This window comes from Epinephelus fuscoguttatus, linkage group LG6 (assembly GCF_011397635.1).
Source record: "Epinephelus fuscoguttatus linkage group LG6, E.fuscoguttatus.final_Chr_v1".
In the NCBI taxonomy this organism is placed as follows: domain Eukaryota; kingdom Metazoa; phylum Chordata; class Actinopteri; order Perciformes; family Serranidae; genus Epinephelus; species Epinephelus fuscoguttatus.
This window is the reverse complement of record NC_064757.1, coordinates 24,512,869-24,538,990: the sequence shown is the minus strand read 5'-3', so window position 1 is coordinate 24,538,990 and position 26,122 is coordinate 24,512,869. Positions and strand designations below refer to the sequence as shown.

The window sequence follows — 26,122 nt, the reverse complement described above, 5'->3', positions numbered from 1 at the left end:
TATAATCACCTGAAACTATGAATCGTTGTGTTTTTGTTACCTCAGAATGAGCCGTTATATCTACATATGTAGCGGGCCCTCTCACTCAGAGTCCGCCTTGTTCTACAGTAGCCCAGAACAGGCAAATCAAAATCTGTCTCTAAATTAGGCCATTCGTGTTTCCGCATTTCCAAGTTGGCCACCATAATTCTTCTACAAGCATGGCTCACAGGAGACATTTCAGTTCTGCAACCTCACCAATAGAGACCACTAAATCCTACACACTGGACCTTTAACACAACCGAATAATAAACAACTTCTGATCCACCTGGGACTCAACCCACACTCTCCCCGACAGAAGACCTGCTTTACCCACCGCTTTCTATCTACATGGACTTTGTTACTCTTTATACTACATCACCTGACTTTCTGCCAAAAAACTACAGGCTACTTCTCTCTTGTGCGATTAAAGACAGGACTTTTGGCTCTCACAAACACCACAGGCTTTAAATGATTAGACAGGAATATTATTTCAATTAATCAATCAATCAATCAATCAATCAATCATTTATTTGTCACATAGAATTATACAAAGTACAACTCCAGTGAAATGTGATCACCAAGAACATGGCTGGTTGGTTCTCCTCCCAAACTCGGGCAGTGACTCTGCTGTACGCCAGCTCTGCACAGCGTACTCCTATAGCAGTGATCCAAAGCAGAAATGGAACAGCACCTCACAATTCCACTGTCACACCAGTCCTTATTCACCATAAAGCACAAACCTCCTATTCTTTTCTCTCTACAGTCTTCTGCTCTGTCAAATCGGAATATAGAAAAAAGAGCCTCCTAACTGAATGGCACTGTCCAGGAAAGTTTCCAGTGAATCGAAGGATATTACAGTTCCTGATATCCCGCTGGGAACTGATGTGGCACGAAGTTTATTTTCCAATGCCTTTCCAATTCTAGTAGCTAGCTAGCTAGAAGTCTGCAAAGGAAGACTTTACGGACTGGTGAGATAATTTCCTCACCCTGATGAGTGACCAGTGGCCACATGCCACCAACGTCAAAAGTCAACCACAAAAAGCACCAACAAGACTTGAAAAAGAGACATAAGGGCCTAAGTTTGGCACAAATTTAGCACAAATTAAGCAAAGCTGACAGATATGCAGCTCGAAGCATCTGGGCCTACTTTCGCCAATACAACATCATATTAACGTACGTGCATTTCCTTTTTTTAAAAATTATATGACTAATATTTCCCGGTTTTTAAGAGAAGGTCTGAATGGACCAACAGTGGATGTACTAACAGCATCACCATCTGGCCATCTGCTTCATAACCGCTCTGCAGTTTTTGGCATCCGACCAAACCATTTTTGGTCAGGGACACGACATCACCGTTAGACCAATGTTTGCTGGGTAAAGGTGAGGCTAATTTGATTAATGAGCAAAGCATATCAGTGTACAACAAACCTGGAACATAAGTTATGAGTCTTCTATATGACTTTCACACCTGTTTCTCTGGTAGTCAGCACAAATATACATAATGAATGGCTTCATGATTTATGCATGCTAAGCAATAATGTATAGCTATGAAACCTTTTCTAATTCTTTTTTTTCTAATTGTCTCCTGCACTGGCTCACTGTCATTAAATAAAATATGATTTCTGACCATCCCAGCCTGCAGAAGTTAAGACGTCGACTGTGTGAGTTCAAGTCAAGCTTGAAGCATGTGATCCCGTGCCATCACTGGCCCAGCTCTCCTGTCATAAGCCAATACGAGCAGCACAGTAAAATCTATAACGCAAAACCTTCCCATCATTTTTTATCTTTGTCTTATTTATGTCAGATTGGATCTTTGATTGCTGCTTTAAGAAAACAAAGCACTCGAGGGACGAGATGTCCTTTTAAAGAGTAACATGCTTTTGAAAGACCTCAGGCGATATTCATGCTAATAGCTTTTTAATTGTTATTGATTAACGAAGAGGTTTATACACAGGGAACCAATCCACAAAAACAGCTGAATCAGTGTGTTGAGCTTGTCATTACTGAGAGTGAGGAATGAGGGAACCATCAGCTGTAGACGCAGGCTTCATTGTAGGTCTTTCACTTTGCAACACTGAATAAAGAGCAGTCATCCTCCTCCAGACTGCTGCCTGAAACAATGAAAAAAAGAAAGAAGTTAATCAGTCAGCATTTTGCTTCGATAAATTTTAAGGTTTGAAAAAGTCACAAGTTATTAGCTGCTCTAATTTGTAAATTAACTGTGAAATTAACTGTGAGGGCAATTTCTAACACTTGAAATACTGAAGACTATTACCAAAACAACAGCTCTAGGGATCTGCTGTGTGTTGTTATTTGATAGCAAATTTTGGGCTAAGACACACACACACACACACACACACACACACCAAAACAAACAGAGATTGGACAGACTACTTAAGTGAGTTTTCAGAAAGTGGCAGGGAGCAGAAATATCGCCAACAGAAAGACACTCAGACAAGCTATAAAGTGCTTCAGTGATTATTGTCATTATCGCAATTCATCTAAAAACAGCTTGTTTAGAAGACGTCCTCAAGCTTTATTTTGAATTGCTACACATATTACCACTGCAGTATCCAGATCTCACCACACTGCTGTTCATTCAGTTAATAAACTGAGTAAAGTTACAATTCAATAATTGAAAATAAGCTCACTCATTATCTATTATACATTTAACAGTAATGAACAGATCCATAAATATTCATGAAAATCCAGCTTTCCCCAGAATATGAATTCAAATGTTATGACCTTATGTTAACCTTTTACCCAACTCACCTTTCACCTCTGAACGTTGACCCACAAAGAGCTCTAAGAAGTGTTGGCGCTGATGAAGGTGTTGGGCGCAACAGTCTCATTGGTCTTACGGGCTGTTAAAGGGCCAGAGGCCACACGGGGGGAACAGCAGGGGCCCAGAGGGTTGTTGAGTGTCACATTGAAGGTGCCCTTCAGTACTGTGTTCATGATGCCTTGACTCAGCTGCAGAGATACAAACAGAACAGAGATAAGGGGTGATTAGGGAGGTAATATAAGTCTGTGTCAAATGTAAATACTGAAAATGTAATCAGCAAAATGTGCACAAAAGCCCTGTTCTGAAAATGTTGGCATGCAACCTCATTCTGTGGACGATAAACGAGGTGCAGACTGATAAAGAAGGAAATACAGTGAGTGTTTGATGGAGCAGTGAGTGACAACAACCCTGCCCACATGAAAGAGTACTGACACCAAAAGTGTTTGGTGGAAACGAGGCTAAAATGTGTTGTTTTATACTTGTGTGACATCACACATGTCAGTCCCTTTTTTGCAACCCTCTGAACAGTATCAGATGTGAGACTAATGTTAGGCTGTAGTCGGGTTTCTGTTGAAATGAGGTGCAACTTTCAAACCAAATTTTCAGAAAGTCTACAAAAGAAAATGCAAATGTATGCGTTTTTCTATCCATTACTGTTACGCAAATATTAGGAGTTGGTATTGGGCGCAACAAGATGAATGTAATTAAGTGAGTGCCAGTCAAGCTCAAATGAAGTAAAGCAATGAATGTGTGATAACAGAGAGCACAGTTGACAATGTAAATAGGGAGTTTTGAACAACTAATATTACAGCTCTGTGCTCTTGAAAGATAGTCTGGTAATAGCACTGTGTGCATAAATGAGCAGGTTAAAAACCATCCAGAGACGACTACGAGAGATTGTAGTGGCCTATGCAATGATGGTAACATTGCGCCATCATTAATTTGCTGAATCTGTTTTGATTGCACCAAATCACATTTACCTTTCATTGATAACACATCTTACAAAACAGGCCAAAGAAAGTTGGTATGAATGGAGAAAAATTTGTTTATGGTTGCAAAATGGTGTTGACAGAAACTTTGTTGGACCTACTTTATGACAATGGAGACTTAGAAATATAGAAGCAAACAAACAAAGCTAAACGAATGCATGAATAAATTAGGGAATGAATGGAGGCTATTATGATGCACAGAGTGCAGAGTGATGGGTGGTGGTCCTTTGACTTTAAAACTGGAGTAATCAACAGTTCTTGGCATTTTCCACCAATCATCCTGTTTTTTACTGCGTTTGACTGTCCAATAAAACTTCACATAAACTGTATCCCTTGACAGAGTATGAACCTGTTTGCTAAAGCCAGCAGCTTCATGTCAAACAGATTTACAGTGTCTTCCAGGAAGCCACAAAAACACAGGACTTTTTGAAGAATGGAACCTCGCAGTAGTTCGGGCAGGTATGAAAGTCATTTTTATAGTTGCATGTCCAGTAATACATGTCTACGATCTATCTTTCAGATGCTCCATCACTCTCTTCACTTCACAAGTCTCTGTCTGTATTAACGTTTAGTTGTACATGAATTTTGAATTTCCTTTAAGATGCATTCATGTTCATCAAATGTTCATGAGCAAACCCACTACAAACCCTGAAATTAGTGTCTTGACTGAACTGAAAACTTATCTCTGACTTTATGTGTCACAGTGTAAGCCTGTTATTTTCAACAAATATATATCAACAGTTATTTTCAGACATTTTTTCTTTGTCTTCTTTGTCTGGTCTCTGTTCAGCTCTTGACACCGCTGGGTGTTTGTGGTGTCAGCTGAAAAGGTCACTGGTCTGTTATTTTAAGTAAAAATGACAATTTATTGATCGCTTTACAACCTTCACTTTAAACATACCTCACACCCAAACAATCATTCAAACACACTTCTTTCTGCCATGATTCAAGAGAAAGTGGTCGTTAAGGCTGAATTCACAAACTGTAACATGTAACTGACACACAGTAACACACAAAAATCACTAGTCTGTCTGTCCTCAGTCTTACCGATGGGAACACAAAAACAAAAAAAGAAAATCCTACATGCACTTCAAACTGCCTGAGGAATCCACCTCTACTATGTTAGAAAAGCTCCCCCTCTCTCTTTGTTTCTCCCCCAACCTCCTCCCCTAACCTCCCAGCACACATGCACACATCAGTATGCCAGAGCTGCCACAGTAGGATTTAGGCGCATCGGCGGGGCTGCTCAGATCTCAGTATTGATCCTAATGGGAAAAGGGTTGTGGGTTCAACTCCAGGTCACCCTCAGGGTTGCCCAGGAGGTCGGGGAGATGGGGAAGAGCCCTTGGAAGTGACGACACCACCGGCATAGCAATAATGAGAGAGATTATGGGATGTTTCACTAGGTCATAGAGGAGAGGAGGAAAAAAGGATCTGTGCAGGGCGTTGGTGATGATGTTGCTCAGTATGTATGTAGACATGTACAGGTGTGTGCGCAGGCACAAAGGAGGCAAAGTCTTTCCCACAACACACATACATGAAGCAACAACACAAGCTCCATCCTGTACAAGCATACACATGCCAGCAAAACAAGGGATAGAAATTCTCTGCAGAAATTTGCAAATTCACCAGACAAAAGGAGCTGCCTTTATTCTGCTACATGCACACAAATCTCATTCGTCAGTCCTTAACCACAAAACAGGTTTTTCCTAAGCACTGTCTGATTTGCCACCTCTATTGGTAATGCTGCGTTCACATACAATCACACAAATGGTAAATTAGATATGATTTTAGTGTACCAAAGCAGGACAGTAAAATTAGGTGAGGCTGGCAGAGAGCACTAGCAACGGTAAGGGCAGACTGCACTACTGTCCAAACTTAAAATATTTTAATTGTTGCCATCCACTGCGACACAATTTACAACCGGATGTAAGGTAGATGGCTCATATAAGGAAAAAACATAGGTGATCTGGATAATTACTAGAATTACACAAAATAATAGTTAAGAAATAATTTATTTAATATATTTTATTCCATTCTTTGTTAACAATACGACATCACATCTCAACATATTGTCATTTCGTCCTGCCATTCCATCTGTTTGTATTTCCTGTGCTGTCCAGAAGGTGTTGTCAGTCTGCCATCGGATTCTATGTGAACGCAGCATAAGATGTGGTTTAATAAAGGCAAATTAAACTGCCTGGTTAGCAAAACATGGCTGTTGTGGTTAAAAGAATGCTGCCTCAGCCTTTGCTTCCCCAAAACAGTCATTAGGTTGCGTTTCAGGAACATGTTAACATAGGCAATTTAACATTTTAACAATTATTATGGGGAGAGCGTCATCAGAAAAGCTTTTAGTAGACACAGATGGTTTGATCTCATCAGCAGTTCAGTCAGCAAACATATGAAAAATAGTTCATTATGAGAATGTAGACCAGTGATTCCCAACTGGTGCAGCCACAGAGTCCCAGATTTCTCAACAGTCATTAGTTCAAGTTCCCACAGTTTAATACATTCAGTGTCATACTTGCATTGGGCCATGTTGTTGAGCTAGTGTGCTGTCTCTGTCAAGTAGCCAATGGTTGGTCACACACCCTACAGCAGAAAGCCACACTTCAAAATAAAAGCTCTGTGCTGGAAATTCACTGTACCTAAAAATAAAGTGTGGTGTTTTTTGTTTGTTTTTTTACAAACATGACAGATTTGCAAGTCACTTTTGGTCCATTCAAAATGGGCTCGCAACCCACCAGTTGGAAACCACTGATGACTATGACTAGACTATGTACAACTGTGATGACTGTCATCTAAGCCCTGACCTCCTCACTTCCCAAACACCAAGCTCAGTACAGCAGGAGGTAAGGATTAAAGATAATCATTTCCTGCCTAGCCTTCAGGTGGATGCTGGGGTGGAGGTGGGGCTTATGAAATGCTGTATGAATAGCCACAAATGACAGCATGGCTTTCAAGCAGCAGCATGGCACCGCAGTACGGATGGATTTAAAACAGCATGACTGAATACATCCTGCAGTGAGAAGAGTAGCCATGTGAGAGGGGTGGCGGACTCAAGTTGGTTCAACCTGGTGTATCTCCCATAGAAGTGTCCACTGTGGCTTTATTGGTCATGCCAACTTTACACGCACCATCTTGGTTGTAGTTTTGGTGAAACAAGGACTTGCACAAAATGACGTATATGAGGCAATGTGCATGGCATGGCAAGTTGATCCAGGTGTAGATCCCTATGCAGCTCATCATAAAGGCTTTTCCAGTGGACTTCTTTTTGTGTTTACTTTCCGTATGACTCAGAAACAAGTTTGAAGTGATTAATGTAAAAATCATGTCTAAAGTTGTGGGAGGTTCGGGCAGCTTGTTTCGATATGAGTCCTTGTTTCCCTGAAACTCTGCAACAGAGGTGGTGAGTGCAAAGATGGCATGACCCATGGAGTTACAAAGGCCACATTTCTGGGAAATAGGCCAGGGTAAAAAAAAAAAATCCAGAAATTTTCTTTAACTTTATAATGAAGCTTCAACTGATATCGACCATACACCAACAATTGTTTATTTACTTATTTTTTCCCCATCCACTTTAATTCACCTTTTCAGGGTCCATGCACACACTTGACAGGGACACACACACACACACACACACACACACACACACACACACACACACTGTATAGTCATGCAAACTCGTACATATCTGTAGCAAGTTGGAGTTTTCAACTTTCCAAACACAGTAACAAACAAACACAGAAAGTTTGTACAGAGTGGGAGTGATGAATTGAGATGCAGAAGTGGGGAGACATTTTTGCATTTTAAATTATAAGGATTACCTCACTGTCCTCATCAGAAAAAAGATGAGAACATGATGAGACGATCAGGTGGCAGTGCTTCCCACTTAGAAGCATTAAAAGTAGAACTCCAAAAACTCTCAGACAGAGAGAGCACATGTAGAGACAAAAAGCTCACACCCTGAGGACAGTTTGATGAAATGTCAGCTGTGTTAAGAACACCTTCTGTTCTGACTCATAATGAAAATTACATTCACTCGAGCTTCTTCCTTTTTTTAGCTCTGTATGTGCTGTGCACTCTGCGGCTTTACATATCGGCAAAGATCACAGCATTTAATTAATATTTGTTTCTGCTTGACGTCTGCTCCCGTGTCTTTTTATACCTGTGTTCCAGCCTCTCTCTGTTAAATTAAGCTCAACCAATAAGTGCAGTGTCGTGCGTGAAGAAGGTAATCGAGCCTGCTCTCCCAAAGTATGCACCTCACATTGTGCATTTAATGGCAACACTAAATGAGTCTTCAGTGTGACCTAATGCTGCTCAAGTAGACAGCTTTGTGACATTGCAGGCACATGTATGGATGGACGCATATGTGAACAAACTGATGCTGAAATAGCTACTATTCCATTACGTGGCCGTCTCCCTCAGATTGCAGGCCCTCAGAACACATTTTCAGCTGTTGAATTTAACTACCCTCTTCAGCTGCTCGATTTGCTGCTGTCTGTCTCTCTGCTTCTCTTCCTCAATGCTTCTCCACCACCTTTTCATCACTGTCTCACCTCTATCCCTGTCTCCCCTTTCTCTCATTGCCATCATCCCATTCTCTCAGCATGCTCGTCTTCAACACTCTCTAACCTCTCTCCCTCTCTGCACCACTTCACACCATCTTTAACTCTGTATGGCCTATGGTGTCATATAGATTCAGTCACACAGCTAATTACTGAGAAGAGAACTCAGACATGTATTCCACTGAAAAAAGAGAGAACTGAACCTCCTGAAGCTAAATTGAATCCTGACATGTCACACAATGCGAGGCTTTAGTCTCCATGGGACATGAAGCACAAAATGTTTCTTTGTCAGTATGAGGGTCTTTGTACATGTATGACCCACATCTGGGCTCAAGACACAAAGTTAAATTGTTCGCAGTGCTTCTGTTGGACTAGTTGAAACATGCAACACAAGTTACATTCCTTAAAAGTTGACTCACATTGTCACAAACCATTAAAATGTACATTGTGTGAAGTGAAAGTATGCTGTGCATGCCATTGATTCTACCCATCGAGTTCAGTTTACTCGTCACGAAGAGCATGACTCAGCCTAGAAAACAGCTGTATAATGTCTTAAGTGGCTCTGGAGGGAGCTTTTCAAAGTTTGAGAAAATTACCCTGATGATGTCATCAGCTTAAGACTTAAAATATCTAACAGAAAGCAGCTCAGAGCGTCATTTCACACAGTACGTGAACAGTACTCCCTGCTCCAGGGAAAGTCACTTGAGGTAACTTCCCCTCCTTCATTTTGAAAACCTTGCATCCTCACCAACACAGACATCACTTCCACCTTATGTTACCCTGGTAACATAAACACCATGGATACATTTGTTGAAGCACATCAGCTGTGTTTTATTGTTTGTTCAGTTCTTCTCTACACAGTTCACAGTTCACTTTGAACTGAGCATTTTTTTACTTAACATGGCTGAACACCCTTTGCAGTCCACTTCGCAGGGAACTATTAGGTGTTACAAACTGTGTGGCGTTTAAAGTTATTGGGGGTTTCCAGTCACGAAAGGTCCAGTAAAAAGATACAAAAGTTAGATCGCAGGAAAAGTAGGATCCAGGGTGTCTGGGGCGTGATTCAAACTAGTGGTTAAAAGTCTCTACCTCGGACTCTGCTGCTTTGATTTTGACAGCAATTCTCTAAAACTCTGTTTCTCACAAGCCTTCAACTTGATGAAAGTGCAATATTTGGTCACTGAAGTATCCCTTTGATAGTACATCGGCAAAGACATTTGTGCTGCCATTTGTAGTTTAGGAACTTTCATTAGCTCCACTCAGATGTTCAGTGGATTCACAAGATAAGTTTCTCCATCCATAATCTACAGAATACACACTTATCCTGCTGAGGGTGGCTGAGGCCTCTTCAAGCACACATTGGGCACACTGGGCAGGTAGCCAGTCTGTCAAAGGGCTGACACATTGAAACAGACCACCATTCACACCTACAAGCAATTTCCAATTCACCAAATGTGCATGTCTTTGTACTGAGGGAGAAAACTGGAGCATCCATATAAAACTCATCTAAAGATGGGAGGAACATGCAACTCCACACAAAGAGCCCCCAGCCAACCAGTGGAGTCAAAACCAGCACCCAGGGCCTGAAGCCACATTTCTACCAAAAACATTGGCCATAATAACTTTAGAATTGTATGTAACCTGCAAAGATAGTCCTAGATATGTTTAGCATTTCCACCAGACACACTACTCTTACATAGGTGGGGTTGTTGTCACTCACTGCTCTGGAGTGACAGTCTCTCTTAATGGGATACTTAGAAACAGCAGGTGTTTGCATTAGTTGTGGAGCAAGAGCCGGGGTGTATTGCTGCTGGAGCACTCAGGAACAATGCCCTACCACATTTTGTATTCTCCAAGTAAGAAATACAATATATTTGCTGTTCATATAATACGGATGAAATTTTTTTTAAGCACTTGAAAATCCAATCATCAATAAAGCGTATGTCATCCAAGACACAACAAAAACAAGTGGAATGGTCAAAGTTGTCATACTGACATTTAAAGCAGGATTTATACTTGCGCATCAGCTCTATGCATAGCCTATGCCGTAGCCTACATACGTTGCCTACTTGTGCATTTATACTTGTGGTGTGTCTGTGTCACTCTGCAGTTACACTTCCAAAACACTAGTCAGTGGTGGGGTTTCTGTGAAGTGCTGTAAAGTTTAGTAGATTCAAAACGCACCCAAAACACACATTAAACATGGCTTAATAGAGACAATTTCAAACATGAGCACACAAATCAGCTTCACTATAACTCGCAGCATTCACAGACAAAGCACTTGTCTTTATCTGAACACATTTTCCCCACAAAATACAACATGGTAATATTTTAACACAAGCCTATGGCATTTTACATTGTATAAATTAGCCTAGCGGCTAGTGGACTTTTCCTCTACTCATATGAAGCCAGGGACAACAGTAACATTTAACAAAGGTAACGTTACAAAATTCAGCTCCATTTCAACTGACAAGGTTCACCGACAAAACAACTCCCTTATATTAAAAACGTTTTCCAAACAAATATAACACGGTAACATTATTAGCACAAGCTTATGGCATGTACATTACACTGTATAAATTAGCCTAGAGATTTCCTCTGCTCATGCGAAGCCAGGATAAATCACACACATGACTAATAATGCTATTTTGTGGAGGCTTTATTGTCTTCATAATTTATTGTTTCTTATCTGTGAAATTAAAGTAAATAAAAGCTGGTTTCAGCTTCCAAAAATAGACAGGAGGTCTGTGTCACAGTGACATGTAGTTACATTTCTGGGGAGGTGCACATCAGGCTAAGGTGTAGGGTATGATGTAGGCTGTACGTCATGCAGTGCCTATGCTGTAGGTACGGCATCAATTTGATGCAATAGCGTGTTTATAGACTCACGTCATCAACTCATGCATTGAGTATCATGCAAGAAAACAATCCACTTTGTTGCTGGTAGCTGCCTGCGGTAGCCTTTGAATGGTACAGTGAATTAAATGAAAATTTTCTCAGCCTATAGCTGCTACTTATTAAGTAGTAAAGCTCAAAAGGCAGCAAATCATCCATTAATTTTATAGTTATATTTTACTAATGTATGAAAAGCTTGCCAAGGTATAAACAGTGGTTACATAAGTTTCAAAACCAGCCATAAGTCACCCCTAAGCAATGGTGATGGTTCTCTACTGACCAATTAACAGACTGCAGTGCTTCTAGCTTCACCTTTTAGTATCGGATGTGTGTGCTAGGTACCCCAGCAGAGGGGTGATGAAAAACAGTGTTGTATGGAACAGTTCTATTGATACCATCCACAACTTTTCATAATAGAAATGAGTTTTATTGAGTACTGAACTGAACTGAACAGGACTGCATGGTGGAAAAGAGGCTTTATTTTTTAGTTATTGGTCTGAAATTCAGTCCTGCAGCAGGATGCATTATTATTAGCTTAATTCCACAAACTACCCCATTTTTACTTTGAGGCAATTATCTCCAAACATTAACTCTACTCAGTGCTTTGACTGAAGTGGCTGCAAACACTTAACATGCCCAAATGGAGAATATTGATTTGACTTTTAATTTAATGCCTTAGTTGAATATCTTTTTTTTTTACCTTGCCATACCCTGGGAGAGGAGAGGACAGAAGAGGAGAAGAGGGGAGAGGAGGTCTGTATGAGATACTTCAACAGTTTTACAAGCTGCTGTCATTGGAAATATTCCCGCAGCTACAGTTTCCCCTTAACGCAGAGAGAAATGGAGCAGAGAGACAGTGAGAGGCAGAGAGGGACATGTAGAGCAGATAAAGAGAGGAAAAACATGGCATATGGTGATGAAAGAACAACCACAAGCATACGTCTACGAAGGGTGATAAAGGTTTTAAAAATGTATGTGGAAAAAATATGCACTGCATTCTGCCTACATTACCGAGGTTTAGTACTTACAAAGTGATACACACTGCCACACTCACACACTGGGACGGCTGTGCAACATTAGGATATCTGAAACCTAAAAAGACTTGGCATGTTCCTAACATAACAACTATATTTGCACTAATTACCATACACATGTAGGATTTTTTAAGTTTTGACAGTCAGAAAAAAAGCACAATTTGAATTAAACACAAATTTCATGTTCCTGTACCAAAACAGAAATGGGTGATGATTATAAAAACAGTTTCAAAATGAAATGGAAACATGCAAACTTCAGATGAGATGGTGGATGGAGAGATGCAGGCAAAAAGGATGGTAGGCTCTGCAGAAGAGAGAGATGTAGAGGAATGAACTTCATAAGAATAAGGTGAATTTCAGGTTAGCTGAAACCTGATGAAACCTCATATACAAAGAATCAAATCCAGCGAGAACACATATTCTCACATGTTCCTAAACCAAAATGGATATCCATCAAAACCAGTTTGCCTTGCTAATTTCTGATGCAATTTACGGAGAAAACCAGGAAAAATATATGAGAGAGAGACTGTAGATGCTGAAGAGAGAAGAACTTGAAATAGGTAAACTTCATATGTAGAGGTGAAGTTCCAGTGAGCTCTGGCTATGTACTGAAACCTGATGAGGTGGAATGGAGCATAGTGTAAGTTCAGGCAGCACTTAAGTTGCACTTGCATCATTTAACACCATTTAACCTGACTGGTAATGTCCAATTATATTCAAGCAGGTATACAGCGGAGCCATTATAACCTGACATCTCTCATGATTACTGTGCTTCGCTGTATTATTTTTCCCAATACACAACTGTAGTGGTCCCAAATGCCATCATCAAAATTAAACATTTTTAAAATAACCTGCATGAGAATAATGGGAAGGCAATAGTTCAACAACACACAGTGTGTGATTTTATCTACCAACTGTCAGCACAAACTAAGATTGATCATAACACCCAAACCAAGTGACAGCCTCTGGAACTAAAACATAAAGTCAACGTCCAAATACCAAAAACTACAGTTCCTTGAATGGCCACTTGAGGCTGGCTTTAGAGGCTAGTCAATCAACCAAATGTTAGAATGCCCAACTTTACACCAAAAATAAACATATTTACAGCCTGGTAAAAAAAAAAAAAAAACAGTTTTGGTCTCTATAGATAATTTCCCCCTTCATCACAGCTGTACAGTGGGGTGAATTTTTCCTCACCCGCCTCCATTTTATTGAGGCTTAAAGTTACCAATGATTAAGGCTGTGGCCGTTTTGACAGGCTGTCTGCGGATAGTGTCCTCGGAGTTCTCAATCTGATACACACCTTGCTCCTCCACAGCTCCACCCTCTTGTCCAAACATGGTCACTTCTGGCTCCAAAGCCCAAGATGACTATGGCCAAAATGCCGAATTTAAGGCTTCAAAACGGGAGTCCATAAACCAATGGATGACATCATGGTAGCTACTTCCATTATCATTCAGGCTATGGCCAAAAACATATTTACAACCAGCCCAATAATCATTAGATTTTGCATGTAACTCATTAAACAGTCTCATCCCCCAATCACAGCGTAGGAATAATCAGGTGTTTAAAAATGTGGCAGCTGAAAATAAGCGTCATGTAAATTTCCCACTTCATTAAATTCTCGGTTTAGAGGCCTAGCCGTTAGCGTTTACGACATGGAAAAGAACAAGTAGAAAAACTTCTCTTAACTAGAAATAGAAATGCTGATGTCCCGGGTCTGATTTAAACAGTTGGTTCTATTTGGCAGTCTGCAAAGTGCCATCAAAGGAATTCGGAAAAACGCAGTATGGAGAGAAATTACTGCTGTGGTCCACAGCATTTTAGTGGGCAATCAAACTCCAGCTGAGGTTGTAATATTTAATTTATACAGCCATGACATGAACCAACCTTCAGCCTATATATATCTATAATATTTGTCAATATATTTTATGATATTTATATTGTTATAATGTTTATTTGAAGGTTTATATTTGACCAAGGACGAGGAGCGCGTGGCCTTGCTCTTTGAGTCTGCTTCCATTTCAGGCGTAACAGATGGCAGAGGAGACTCGACAACGACAAAATGTATCACCCAGCCTACAAGTATTTGATTATTATTACAATTATTACATCATTGCAGGGTTTATCCATTTATGCTCTGGCTTGTCAGTGTTTTAAAAATAAAGTTTCAGATGATCAGCCTTTGGTCAGCCTGTAGCCTGTCCCACAGAGCCAGGCAACTACAAGCTAGAACAGAGAGCGCATGGTGATGTAGGCCTTCACAAAATCTAATCTTTCTCATAGGCTACACATTTTTAAGTGATTAATATGTGGTTTCAAATACTTAGATTTGATCGTAGCCTCCACTCATGTCTACACTGATAAATGCCAAGGTTTGCCTGAAAATGGCCGTACGCCCAGTTTTCTGTCATACATTGGTTTCGTAAATAAAATCAATTGTGTGTATGTAGCTATAGGTACTGTAAACCCAGCAGCTGCAGTTTTTTGCTAAATAACCAAAAGAAATCTGGGAGACTGAGAGGAGAGGGGCATGGAAGTGGAAAGAGGTGAAGGCAGTGAGAAGAGAGACAGAGACAGTGAACTGCAGAAGAAAAGAGAGGGAAAGTTGAGGAGATAAATCCACACAGAGACAGCAGACAGATTGGGAGACAGGCAGACAGAGAAGAGAAGAAAGAGCCCTGTGATAACATTACACCCATGGACATGGACATGAACATGACGATGAACTCTGTAGCGAGGTTTAAATCAAACTCAGTGGTTTTGTCTTTGATGTTCACCACTCAAAGTCAGCAGGGACTGGAAGCAACATTAGCTCTTTCAATCATTTCACACTCACGCGCCCGCACAAACATGCACACGCACGCACACGCACGCACACGCACACACACACACACACACACACACACACACACACACACAGATTCACCAGCAGCTGTAACCCAAAGCTGTAATTCCTATTAAAACACACTGAAATGGAGCAGGGAGAGATTAGGTTCTGGTTAGTTTTCATTACAACTGTATTATGCTTCAACCATAAAGTGCATTTTTCTCCGTCAGCAGTCTGGGGTGGCTGCATTAAACAACATAAGACTTAATAAAAATGCATTCAATTTCCCCAGTTTAATTCAAGCAGGCAGGTCATTTAAGAACAAATTCTCCCGCAAAGTGAAAAGCTGCCTTGAGCAGGAAACGGGATCATTCAGCCTCGTGTTGCATCAGTGCAGATTGGATGAAACCACAGAAACTTATTGAAGTTTGGATTTTCCTTACAAAGCAATCAATTTCTTCCGCACAGCTCAAGGTCAGGGAGAGAAATTTGATAGATTCTCTGAGGATCAGAACATGAGATAATGTCAGGCATATATTTGTGGCCTATCATGCAATACACCCGACACACAAACAGGATCTGTGCAAGCACACTCGCGACTCATCATGTTCTCACTCTTAGCTGTACAGAGACACTTTAAAATTCAAGGACACACTAACAGCCATACCTACACTGATGTCGGTGCATGTTGGCTGCTCAAGGAGTCATACACCGGGAGTTTGTCAGGAAGCTAAGAATGTTTCATGAGAGTAACACTTTAAAAGCTTGTTTACCTGATAAGCGCCTGGTCCAGGGTTGGTGTTCACGGAGACTTTGAATCGATCTTCTCTGGAGGAGATCAGAGCCATTTGAGGGAAGGATTTCACACTAGGGTTGTACTGGCCAGGCCCTGATGAACACATGTACACATAATCCACACCTGAATACATCATTTCACATGTAGCTGCTTTAACCGAGGCAGGACAGTACTTCAGACATTTGTGTACTTTACAGCAGAGCACACTTCGACCTTCAGTGTGTGCAGGAAATCCAAAGGTTTCAGAACTGCATCCTAAAAAAGTATTTCTTTCATGATATTACTACAAATTAGATTTTTTTTTTATGTCTATTCAGTCAAGTTTTCAAAGCTGGAGTACGTCGTTTTATTTTGCCTAACAGACCAAAAATCCAATAATAAACTTTTATAATAAAGCATATTGTAATTCAAGTGCTCTGAGAGAACACAAGACTTCTGCACCTCATCTTGGCTCTGTGTTCAGGCTTTAGAAAATCTAGCCCAACTTTGGCCAATCCCAGGTCATCTTAGATAGAGGGGGTGTTCCTCTCGGCTGTTCTACAAGTTGGTATTCCAGCAGTGGCAACAACTGCCTACTGCAACGCAACCAAAAAAAAAAAAAAAGGAAGATGGACTTATCATCAAGAGAGTTTTAAGTCTTACAATAAATGAAATAAAACGTGTCAATATCGGCATAGTGTTTTAGAAATGAAAAGATAATCTGGCTAATAATTTCGCTTTCTGCTAACAGCTAAAATATAACAGCTGTGGTTTCAAGTTTACTGTTATGTAGCTAAAGTTAGCTAAAGCCTCGAATCACAGTGTGTCCTTTACTTCATTTCCCGCCACTCTGAGCAGCTCCAGAGACAGATCTCCAGTCAGCAGCTACAGCAACACTAATACAGCCAGCTCAAACCCCAGCTCCAGGGGACCAGACAGCACCAACTTCACCAGCAATCTTTCCATTGCTGCCATAGCACAGGTCAAATCTGGGGCCGCCACTGGCTGAATCGAGCCACTACAGCTGCCGATCAAAGGTCCATCTTCAGGCTGATTGAAAACTTCACTGTATGGGAAACTATAAGAAGCGCATGCATATGCCCACGGTCGTCTGGGGGAGGGGCTTAGGATGGAGAATGGCAGCTGCAGGGAGAAGGTATATTGCCAAATTCTGATGTCCACCTCCCTTTTCCAGATTTCTGCCTATAGCAGCTTTAAATGTTACAATAACACTGTGGAGGTTGAGTAAGGAGAAATAATTTTGGTTGAGGCTGAAATCTCTAACTTTCTGCATACTCTGCCCTCAGCAATGCTAAAAGGTTTACAGCAAAGTAGCTGTGGCAAGATTGGGATGAATTATTTTGCTCAAGGTTAAAAGATTAACCTGATGTTTGGCTCTTTTTCATACATATTGGGCAACAAAACTCACAGCAGTGTGGGTGCATTGTACAGTATAAATCTGAACTTAGTCTCCAGGGTATGCTATCTTTTTTTTTCCATGGGCTGCATTTTAATGTAACTGGAACTGTCTGAACTATGATCAAAGCTCAGTCTACCAGAATACTGAACCGCACTGCTGTCCACCACAAGACATGGTGTACTGTACAGACAGTTCTGTACAGTTCTGTATAGATCAACCAAAAAGGGATCAGAAATTCTTTTTGTGCTTTTGGAAAAAGTGTCCATGTTATGACTATAATATGAGACAAACACACAAGCAGGTGTGTAGAGATCCATGTGCGTACACACATTCACACACATGCTGATATGATTACAAACGAGCAAAGAGGCACTGACAAAAATTTTCTGAAAAACACCACACACACAACAACATACGCTCACAGTGCAAAAACAAACCTCTTACAAAGCCATTTCCATTCAAAGAAGAAACATTCACAATGAAGGCTAAAAAATGAAAACTGCTCTCAAAATGAAGAAGCTAAGCCTCGGGGGTTTATCCATTACACAACATTGTTTCCATAAACCTTTTTTATTTAAAACCTCAACTGCCAACTTTTCATAAATTATACAAACAACTTTAACAGTCGAATTTAAAATGGTTTAATGGACCCCAGGGCTACAGACTGCAATCAGTGCGTTCAGGATTATGATGAGGAAAGTAAAAAAGAATACATCCATCCATCCAACACAGTTTTACAGTAAGACAACAGCAGGTGCTCGTCGGTGCAGCTAATGACATGAACATAGAGTGACATACAAACACATGAAACGTGCATAAAAAACTCCTTGAGCCATCACTGATGTCACGGACCATTATATGAAATATTGTCATTCTGCAGGGGATGTGTGTGTGTGTGTGTGTGTGTGTGTGTGTGTGTGTCAAAGCTGTTGAATAGTTAAATGCTTTTACATTATAAGAAATGTGGTCTCAGGGGACCCAGCATGATGAGGAATATAATGTTCTATAATGTCCCACATACTGTATGCCTGTTCAAAAATGCAAATTCAATAATGGGCAAAATTATTGTGTGTATGTGTGTGTGTTGCCATGCTATATCAATGTGTGTTTTAATGCGAGCATGTACATGCGCAGGAGTGTCCATATGCTTGTGTCTGCATATCTGCTTCAGTGTGTGTGTGTGTGTGTGTGTGTGTGGCAGTGTGTATGAAGAAGAAACACTATTGCAAACAGTCCAAATCTATTTATATGCAAATTAGATTTTGGTTAAACGGTTTGGGGTGCCTCATGGGTTGAGTCCCTTGGTGAAATGGGGCTAGTCATAAATTATCCAAGTAAGTCATGAATCCATCAATTTTGAAACAACATTTTTCAATGGGAGTGTAATTGAGGTAAATATTAGGTTAGACGCCCGCAGAGATGGAGCTAATTGGACTGCATGATGGTGAAAGGGTGAAGCTGCAAAGTTTTCAAATAGATGTATAGATAGATAGACCTGCTTCTCTTTGTGTGATGTTGTTCAGTATGTGTGCGTGTGTGCATGCGATACCTGGTACAGTGGGGTCACGTTGCAGGAAGGAATTATCCCGCGGTGCAGCAGAGAGGAAGCAGCTCTGTCGTCTCTTAGCTCCTTCATTTCGGGGTTCTAAGTAAGAGCGGCCATTAGCCTTCTCAAATGTCTGACTCACATTATAGCTGTTGGGTGGAGGGGAATCCTGCAGAGGAGAGGAGAGGAGAGGAGAGAAGAGGAGAATGTTTTAGGTTACATGGCTATATGTATGTGCATAACAAGACTACACTACAGGGTGAACTAAGAATATCCTACAATGCACCGTGAAAAAGTAATGTCCAACGGATGGTCACTAACCAAGCATTATACATCATCATGCATTGCGCTGAAGGAACAGACACACAGATGGACGAGAGGAGAGAGAGCAATATGATTGCAACCTGTCGATCCATCCATGAGTTGTGGCGCAAAAAAATTTGGAATGTGAGCAGAGCAGCTCTTCACCACATAAATGGACACAAAGTACTTCATATTTATTAATTTGGTAAAATGCACTCCAGGATTTATTACAAAAAAAATCATGTCACTATTTCTTCTGGAGGTCCACCAGCTGACCTCCGTGGCAAATTTTACTTGTGCAACAGCAATAATGTGATTAATGGTGTAGAGGAAATTAAATAAATAATATAGAATAGGAATAAAATAGAAAATAGAATAGAAAGCGTTTTTGACAGCCGTGCTAGCCGCTCTATGAAGTTAGCTCAATGCTAAAATTAGCATGTCAACATGCTTGAAATGAAAATACTTGGGGCCTGTGTCCACATAGCACCTTTTTCTCAGCGCTGGCATCTTTTTCTCAATTGTTCGCAATGGGGACAGAGCATATGTGGCAAACGAGAGAAAAAGCACCACAGAGGAGAGCACTCCGCCTTTTTTGTGTGCTTTTTCAGAAAGGCACCACCACGTCTATAGCGAGGCTGCTGTCTACTGTCTACTACTACTAAGACAGACAAGCTTATTTTTCCAGCTTGTCATTGACTGTGTAGTCAGCCCTCTGTTAACGTAACATTATGTTTGCTCCTTAGATAATGTTAGTGGTGAGATATTGTTGTCATAGAAACATATCCATGCTGAGCCTGTCATTAAAAAAGTGCTGGGAGCATATCTTTACGAAGTGCTGGGAGGAAGCGCTCCACAGCACCCCACCACCACGAGGAAAAACGCTATGTGGAAACAGGCCCTAACATGCTGATGTTTGCCAGGTGTTATGTTTATCACCATAACATTCACTATCTTAGTTTAAGCATGCTTGAATTTGCAAATTATCACTAAACAAAAAGTATCAATGGGACTGCCAAGTAATTTTGCAGGCATTTGGTCATAAACTTTTTTATTACTAAAGGAAGAATCAGAGTATTACCAGAGTCATTAGACACTGTCCGGGGACTGGGGAATGAACAGTCCAGTCGCCAGGAGAAAGTGTTGCAAACCACAAGTATGTTGCATTTGCACATTTCATACGTATAATATCAGCATTTCTAAAGTGCCATAGTATATGAGCTGACTTTGTCATTGGGAGGTGGATTGCGGCGTCATCTAGGCAAGACGCCACTGTTTGAGAACAACAAACAACAAAACCAGTTGTGATTTAGCTAATAATTGCTGTTTTCAGCAGCTTTTAAAGCACCAACTGCGGGTGTTTTGCAGCAAACCGTCACTGTTGTTTTTTACCAAAACATTGCTGCTCTTCTTGGCAGGACAGTGGCACAAGAAGTGGCTGTTTTTCACAGAGACATCGCTGCTTTTCCAGTGGGGAGTATGCCCTTATACTGGGTATTTCAAGTCAAAATAGGATCTTTTCCAAACCATACCCAAGTGGTTTTTGTGGTTAAAGTCATGGCGGCAGTAGAGGAAAAGTCAAGGTGACACCAAAATCAGTGGGCTAAAAGCAGACACACTTAGCCCATCATTTCTTTATATTGGTAAAAAAGAGATGATGATACTGAAGGAAAAAAAACCTGCACTTTCTCTAACACTGAGAAATGTCTGACAGTGTATCACATAATCACACACACACACACACACACCCCTTATTAGATTACACAACTGACATGTTCACAGTGTAACAGACACACACTCATTATGAATAACAAATGACCCATTCACCCATCTGTTATCAGAACACATTGTCAGACTTGCTACAATATCACCCATGTACAGACATTCATGCATGAATATCGGCGTGCAGAGGCAAGGACATACAGTTCATGTCACATCATCTACATGCAAATGTGGACAAACACACACATGCTGGTATCTCCTCCGTGGTGCAAACGAGTGGTTGTCTCACAGCTGACATTATGCTGTCTCTCCACAGAGGGTGGAGCGATGATATAACATATCACAGGTAATTTCAGATAAATAGCCTTCATAACAAGGCCATTACATTCTTACTCATGAATGAATTGCTAATAATTAAGAGCTAATTCACGGAGGCACTCCTGCTGATGTGAACACGTAATGGATCCCAGTTGTAGAAATTAGGATGTGAAAAGGGAAGTGGATGAATCATGTCACCTGGTTAGAAACTTGCTTTACCACCACTGCGGAGGAATCTCAGTTACTGGGGATTTGTCTTGTCGGTGGGTCTTTGAATAATTGATGGCGAAGGCTGAATATAGCTGCACGATCCATTTATCCTAAACATAGCAGAGCTGTCATTTACCTCAAACTGTCATTTCCCGACTGCTGTTTTCTCCGTCTCCTCCTAGGTAGCCGTCCATCTTTAATCATTGCTAACCCAGGCCATTTAGCTTTTCATTATAGACACAGTGGGAGGAAAGAGGAGGCAAGCACAACATGTGCACGACAACACAACCTTATACACACACACAATTTACAGGCTCACACATGCAGACACAAACGGATTCTGTGTGATGTTGAAAGCAACCGCGGAATGGCTTGAAAATAAGATGAATTGAATGATGGTGAGGAAAATTTGTGTTGTTTCTGGTACTGTTTCTCATGGTGGATTTGATACACACACACACAGACACACACAGAGAAGCACACAGGCACCTGTATGCACATCTGTCACAGATCTATGTAACAGTGCAGAGCAATCATCCTCCAACCTCTGCAACATAACGTGCACATGCACACCTGTCGAGGGACCCTATGGTCTGTAATTATACCTGAACATGGGGCAAACCACTGTTCCCAGTAGCAGTCATCACACCTTGACAGCACTCAGGTTGACTTTAATTACACACCCCCGACATTTAGACAGCTCAATGCTTATCTTCCCACATATACACAGAAACACACGCACAAACACACTTTTTCCTAACGATTCTGTCATATTGCCCTTGACTGTCAGAGTGCATATAGTCTACTGTAGATGCCAGATACACATTTGTGGCAGGCAGGCAGTGACACAGAATAACTGTAATTGAATATTGATGTGATGCCAGCACCAAGACAGATTGTCAGACCTGACAGTATTTTTTAATGAAAGTGAAGCACGCTAAATATAAAAATAAATGTTATTTTTATTGCGTTCAAGACGTTATATATAAACTTGAAGATGTAGTTAGTCAATCAACACAATATAGAATAACCAATCAAGCATGTTGTGAGAGGAAATCAATACATCATGAAGTTACGATAAACACTAAATAAATAACAGCTAAATACTAAATTAAATAAAAGTGAACAATGAGAGGCAACACAGCAGCAGTCCCGAATCTGCTGACTTAGATAAGATACTGTCACACTGGGCATCAACAGTGTTGAGGTCAGCAACAAATCTTAAACATATGTCAAATCACATGTTAAAGCAACATGAAACATTCTCATAAATCCTAGATATGACTATACACACAACAGTGGGTCAGTGGCCCTAAGCTATAACCTATGATGCTCTTGTTACCCCTCTTGCATCAGTTCTGGACACTCACTTGGTCTCCTGCCTATTTCCACTCATTACATACATGGTGTCCTTTCAAAATAAACTTCTGTGTACACAGGACACGTATGTTTTGTCACCTAAGCTACTTAAGGTTGAGGCAACAAAACTACTTGGTTAGGTTTATCAAAAAGATCAAGGTTTGGGTTTAGTACATTTGTTTAGTAAGTACATTTTGATGTAACTTAAGTTAGTTCATAATTATTATAACATATGTCACGTGACACATATGTTACATTATGTTATCTACATAACGTTTGGTTACATTGTAACCTTAGCTCTCACCCATAGTTAATGATATAACTACTGGGTGGGGAGATAATCTCGATATGAGATTGTTTACAACGTAAAACAAAACAAAAAAAAAAAACATTTCACATGGGACACAAACAGCAGTCTGCTGGTTGAAAGTCCTTTGACCCATCCACACTCTTCCCTCCTGCCTCACTCAGACTTTTTCACTCGTTATAGCACATCATTGCCACAGATGGCTTTAAATTGGGGTTAGTGAAAAGCCCAGTGCATGTCATATAGACGCTACAGGGTGCCTTGTGCATCTAAATTAGATGCCAACAGCCACCTACCAAGTTGCCATATTTGACTTGTTCTATCCAAGCAAACCAAACCAAAAGAACCCTGATAAATTCAACAAAATTATGTATTTGAAGTATAAGATTCCCCTGGCTCATGGTCAAAATGACTATGTGTTTCTCTTCTCCTTGAAGGTTTACAAAAGCAAAACTGGATGAATAGATGTGTTTCTCTGGTTCAGTTTCCGTAGGTTGGATCTGACATTGATGAAGGACTTTGCTAAAATTGATTAAAGTTATAACACCTGTCTCGTGTCAGATCACTGTTGCTAGTTTAAAAACAAACCCTCAAGTCACAAAACAGAGCAGCTGCACAATCCCAAGTGTCATTAGAAGTACACAACAGCGGGAGACATCCAAGTTCATCCTTCAAAAGTTTACTCATGAAAGGTGTTCGATGAATTTACAGCAAGGATTTTGCCAATTGCTTAACTGTTTGTTTTAAACATGTCCCATCCTTAATCGCTGAGTGTTTCTTGACTTGAGAGCAGCCTAGAGAATATTTTGAGATCATTTATGTACTTTTTATTGTTCAGCGTTGATAAGTATTGTCAGATACTGATGTCTCCTGGAGAAAATCCATTTGGAAAATCCAAGGAAAGCCAAATTTAGCACATCTTGTAGGGATAAAAATAATGGTGTCCTTCAAGGTACCCATTAAAAGTGGTTTTAAATCAGATTTTTGTATTATTTAAATCTTATCTAATATTCTCTAATTTCTACTATTAAAAATAAACACCAATAAATTTATTGGTGTTTATTTTTAATAGTTGTTGTATTCTTTTTGATACAACATAATGAGCCCTATTTGTAAAACCATTTATGTGCATAAGCCTCTGTTCTCACTTTCCTGTACAAACAAGTGAAAAGAACATTTCTACAGAGATCAGCAACATATCATACTGTACTATCCTGTACATCCGATACAAAATACAAAGCATATTCCCAGTTAACTGGCCCACCTCATAGGAGTTTTAAGAAAACAAAACGCCATCACAACGTCAGATGTTAACTTGTTATCTTCTGACAGAATTTCTTTTACACCAAGTTCTCTCACACTAATGGCCAGGAAAGTTCACCTGACAACCATCATACTAACGGTTTGGCTTAGTATGTTCAGTGACATCTTTGACTAATGGCCAGGCATAACACATGAGATGTAGTGTGCATGTGTGAGTGCACGCGCTACCACCACATCCCATTCTTCATCTTCTCATTACTCTTAAAACCTTTTGTTCTTCCTTGGAGGGCAGAATGCTATTTTCAGACTCTATATTTCCATATATCAGATCATTGTATCACAGTTACTTTATAGACGGGTGACAAATTAAAGAAAAACCCTGAATAAATGAGTGAAGAATGCAGATGCTTCCACACAGGTGCACTGCATGGTACAATTTTCCAATTAACACCCAGTCATGTTCTGTGGCATGTGTAAGAATGCTAAATAGGCGCAGGCGATTCTAACTTTGTATCAAAACGGTAAAAGGAAAAGATTTAAGTGAGCTGGAAAGAAGACTTATTGTTGGGGCACAGATAGCTTCAGTCACACAGACTGCTCAAGTGGCAAGTGTTTCAAGAGGAACAGTGACTAATGTGATATCTGTATTCAGAACTATGGGAAAAACAACAGTAAATAGGGTTGGAAATTGTGGTCAAAAGAGCACTACTGGGATATGTACAGAAAAACAGAAGGGCAACTCTTCCTCAGGTGACTGAGAATCAATGCAGCACGTGATTAGACTGTGTCAGCAAGAACATTCTGTGAACAGTTACACAGAGGGGTATATTATAAAAGAGTTGCAGTGCATAAACCCTTCATTAGAAAGATCAATGCACATTTAAAAGTTCAGCGGTGTAAAAACCATCAGCACTGGTCTACAGAGATGTGGAAAAAAAGTGATATTGTCAGATGAGTCATCCACCATATTCTGACAGGTGGGCGAGTGCATTGCGTACACCAAGAGAGCGGTACAGTCCTGTATGCTCGACCCCTTCCGTGAGGGGATCCGGTGGCTGAGATCTGCTGTGGGGGGCATTTTGCTGGTTGCATGGTTTGGTTCCATTTGTCCCCGGAGAGTGAGACGTCACTGCAAACCAACACAAAGTTGCTCTGAGTGATCACCTTTATCCTAAAAGGAAATGCCTCTGTCCTGTTGGGAGTGGTCTCCTCCAGGATGACAGTGCCCCCATTCATAGAGCACGAAGGCTCGCTGATTGATTGAGTTTGATGAGTATGAAAATGATGTGAATCGTATGCTATGGCCTTCACAGTCATCAGATCTCAACTAAATCTAACACCTATGGAAGATTTTAAAAGCTGCACATCCTTAAACTGGAATCTGCACACTGTCGTCACTCTTGCTGGCATATTATACAGATAATGAACAACTGAATATCCTCATTTAAAGTCTGGTAAGTTCAGACAATTACATCACTTTACTAAAATGCAGCCTTTAAAACCAGGAAAAGACAACACTAACAACAGAACGATATCCAAAATCTACAACAGTATCTAATCTCAGATCACAATATCAATGTAAGAGACCCTTTGACAGTTCGTAAACAGTATGACATTTTTTGGCGGGTGGGACTTAGCTGGAGGCAAAACAAAATTTCCACAGACATTGTTGTTGGCTTGTTTTAGACAACGGAAGAAGATGATGCGAGTGGTGCATTCAGAAATACTCATTCTGAGTGCCGGAGCGCACTCTGGCACAGACTGGACGTTC

At 40.5% G+C, this 26,122-nt stretch overlaps 1 protein-coding gene across 3 annotated transcripts in view; it reads right to left on the bottom strand.

The window, feature by feature from the left end:
- Positions 1 to 771: 771 nt before the first annotated feature.
- The window catches only part of stpg2 (sperm-tail PG-rich repeat containing 2), an 80,793-nt gene continuing 55,442 nt past the window's right edge, over positions 772 to 26,122 (bottom strand). For all 3 annotated transcript variants that reach the window (XM_049578710.1, XM_049578709.1, XM_049578708.1), the window contains 4 exons: positions 18,873 to 19,038; positions 15,902 to 16,017; positions 2,794 to 2,994; positions 772 to 2,132 (listed from right to left, as the gene is read on the bottom strand). In XM_049578710.1, coding sequence (XP_049434667.1) covers positions 2,827 to 2,994; positions 15,902 to 16,017; positions 18,873 to 19,038 — 450 coding nt within the window. In that variant the 3' untranslated portion in view covers positions 772 to 2,132; positions 2,794 to 2,826. The remainder of the gene's footprint in view (positions 2,133 to 2,793; positions 2,995 to 15,901; positions 16,018 to 18,872; positions 19,039 to 26,122) is intronic.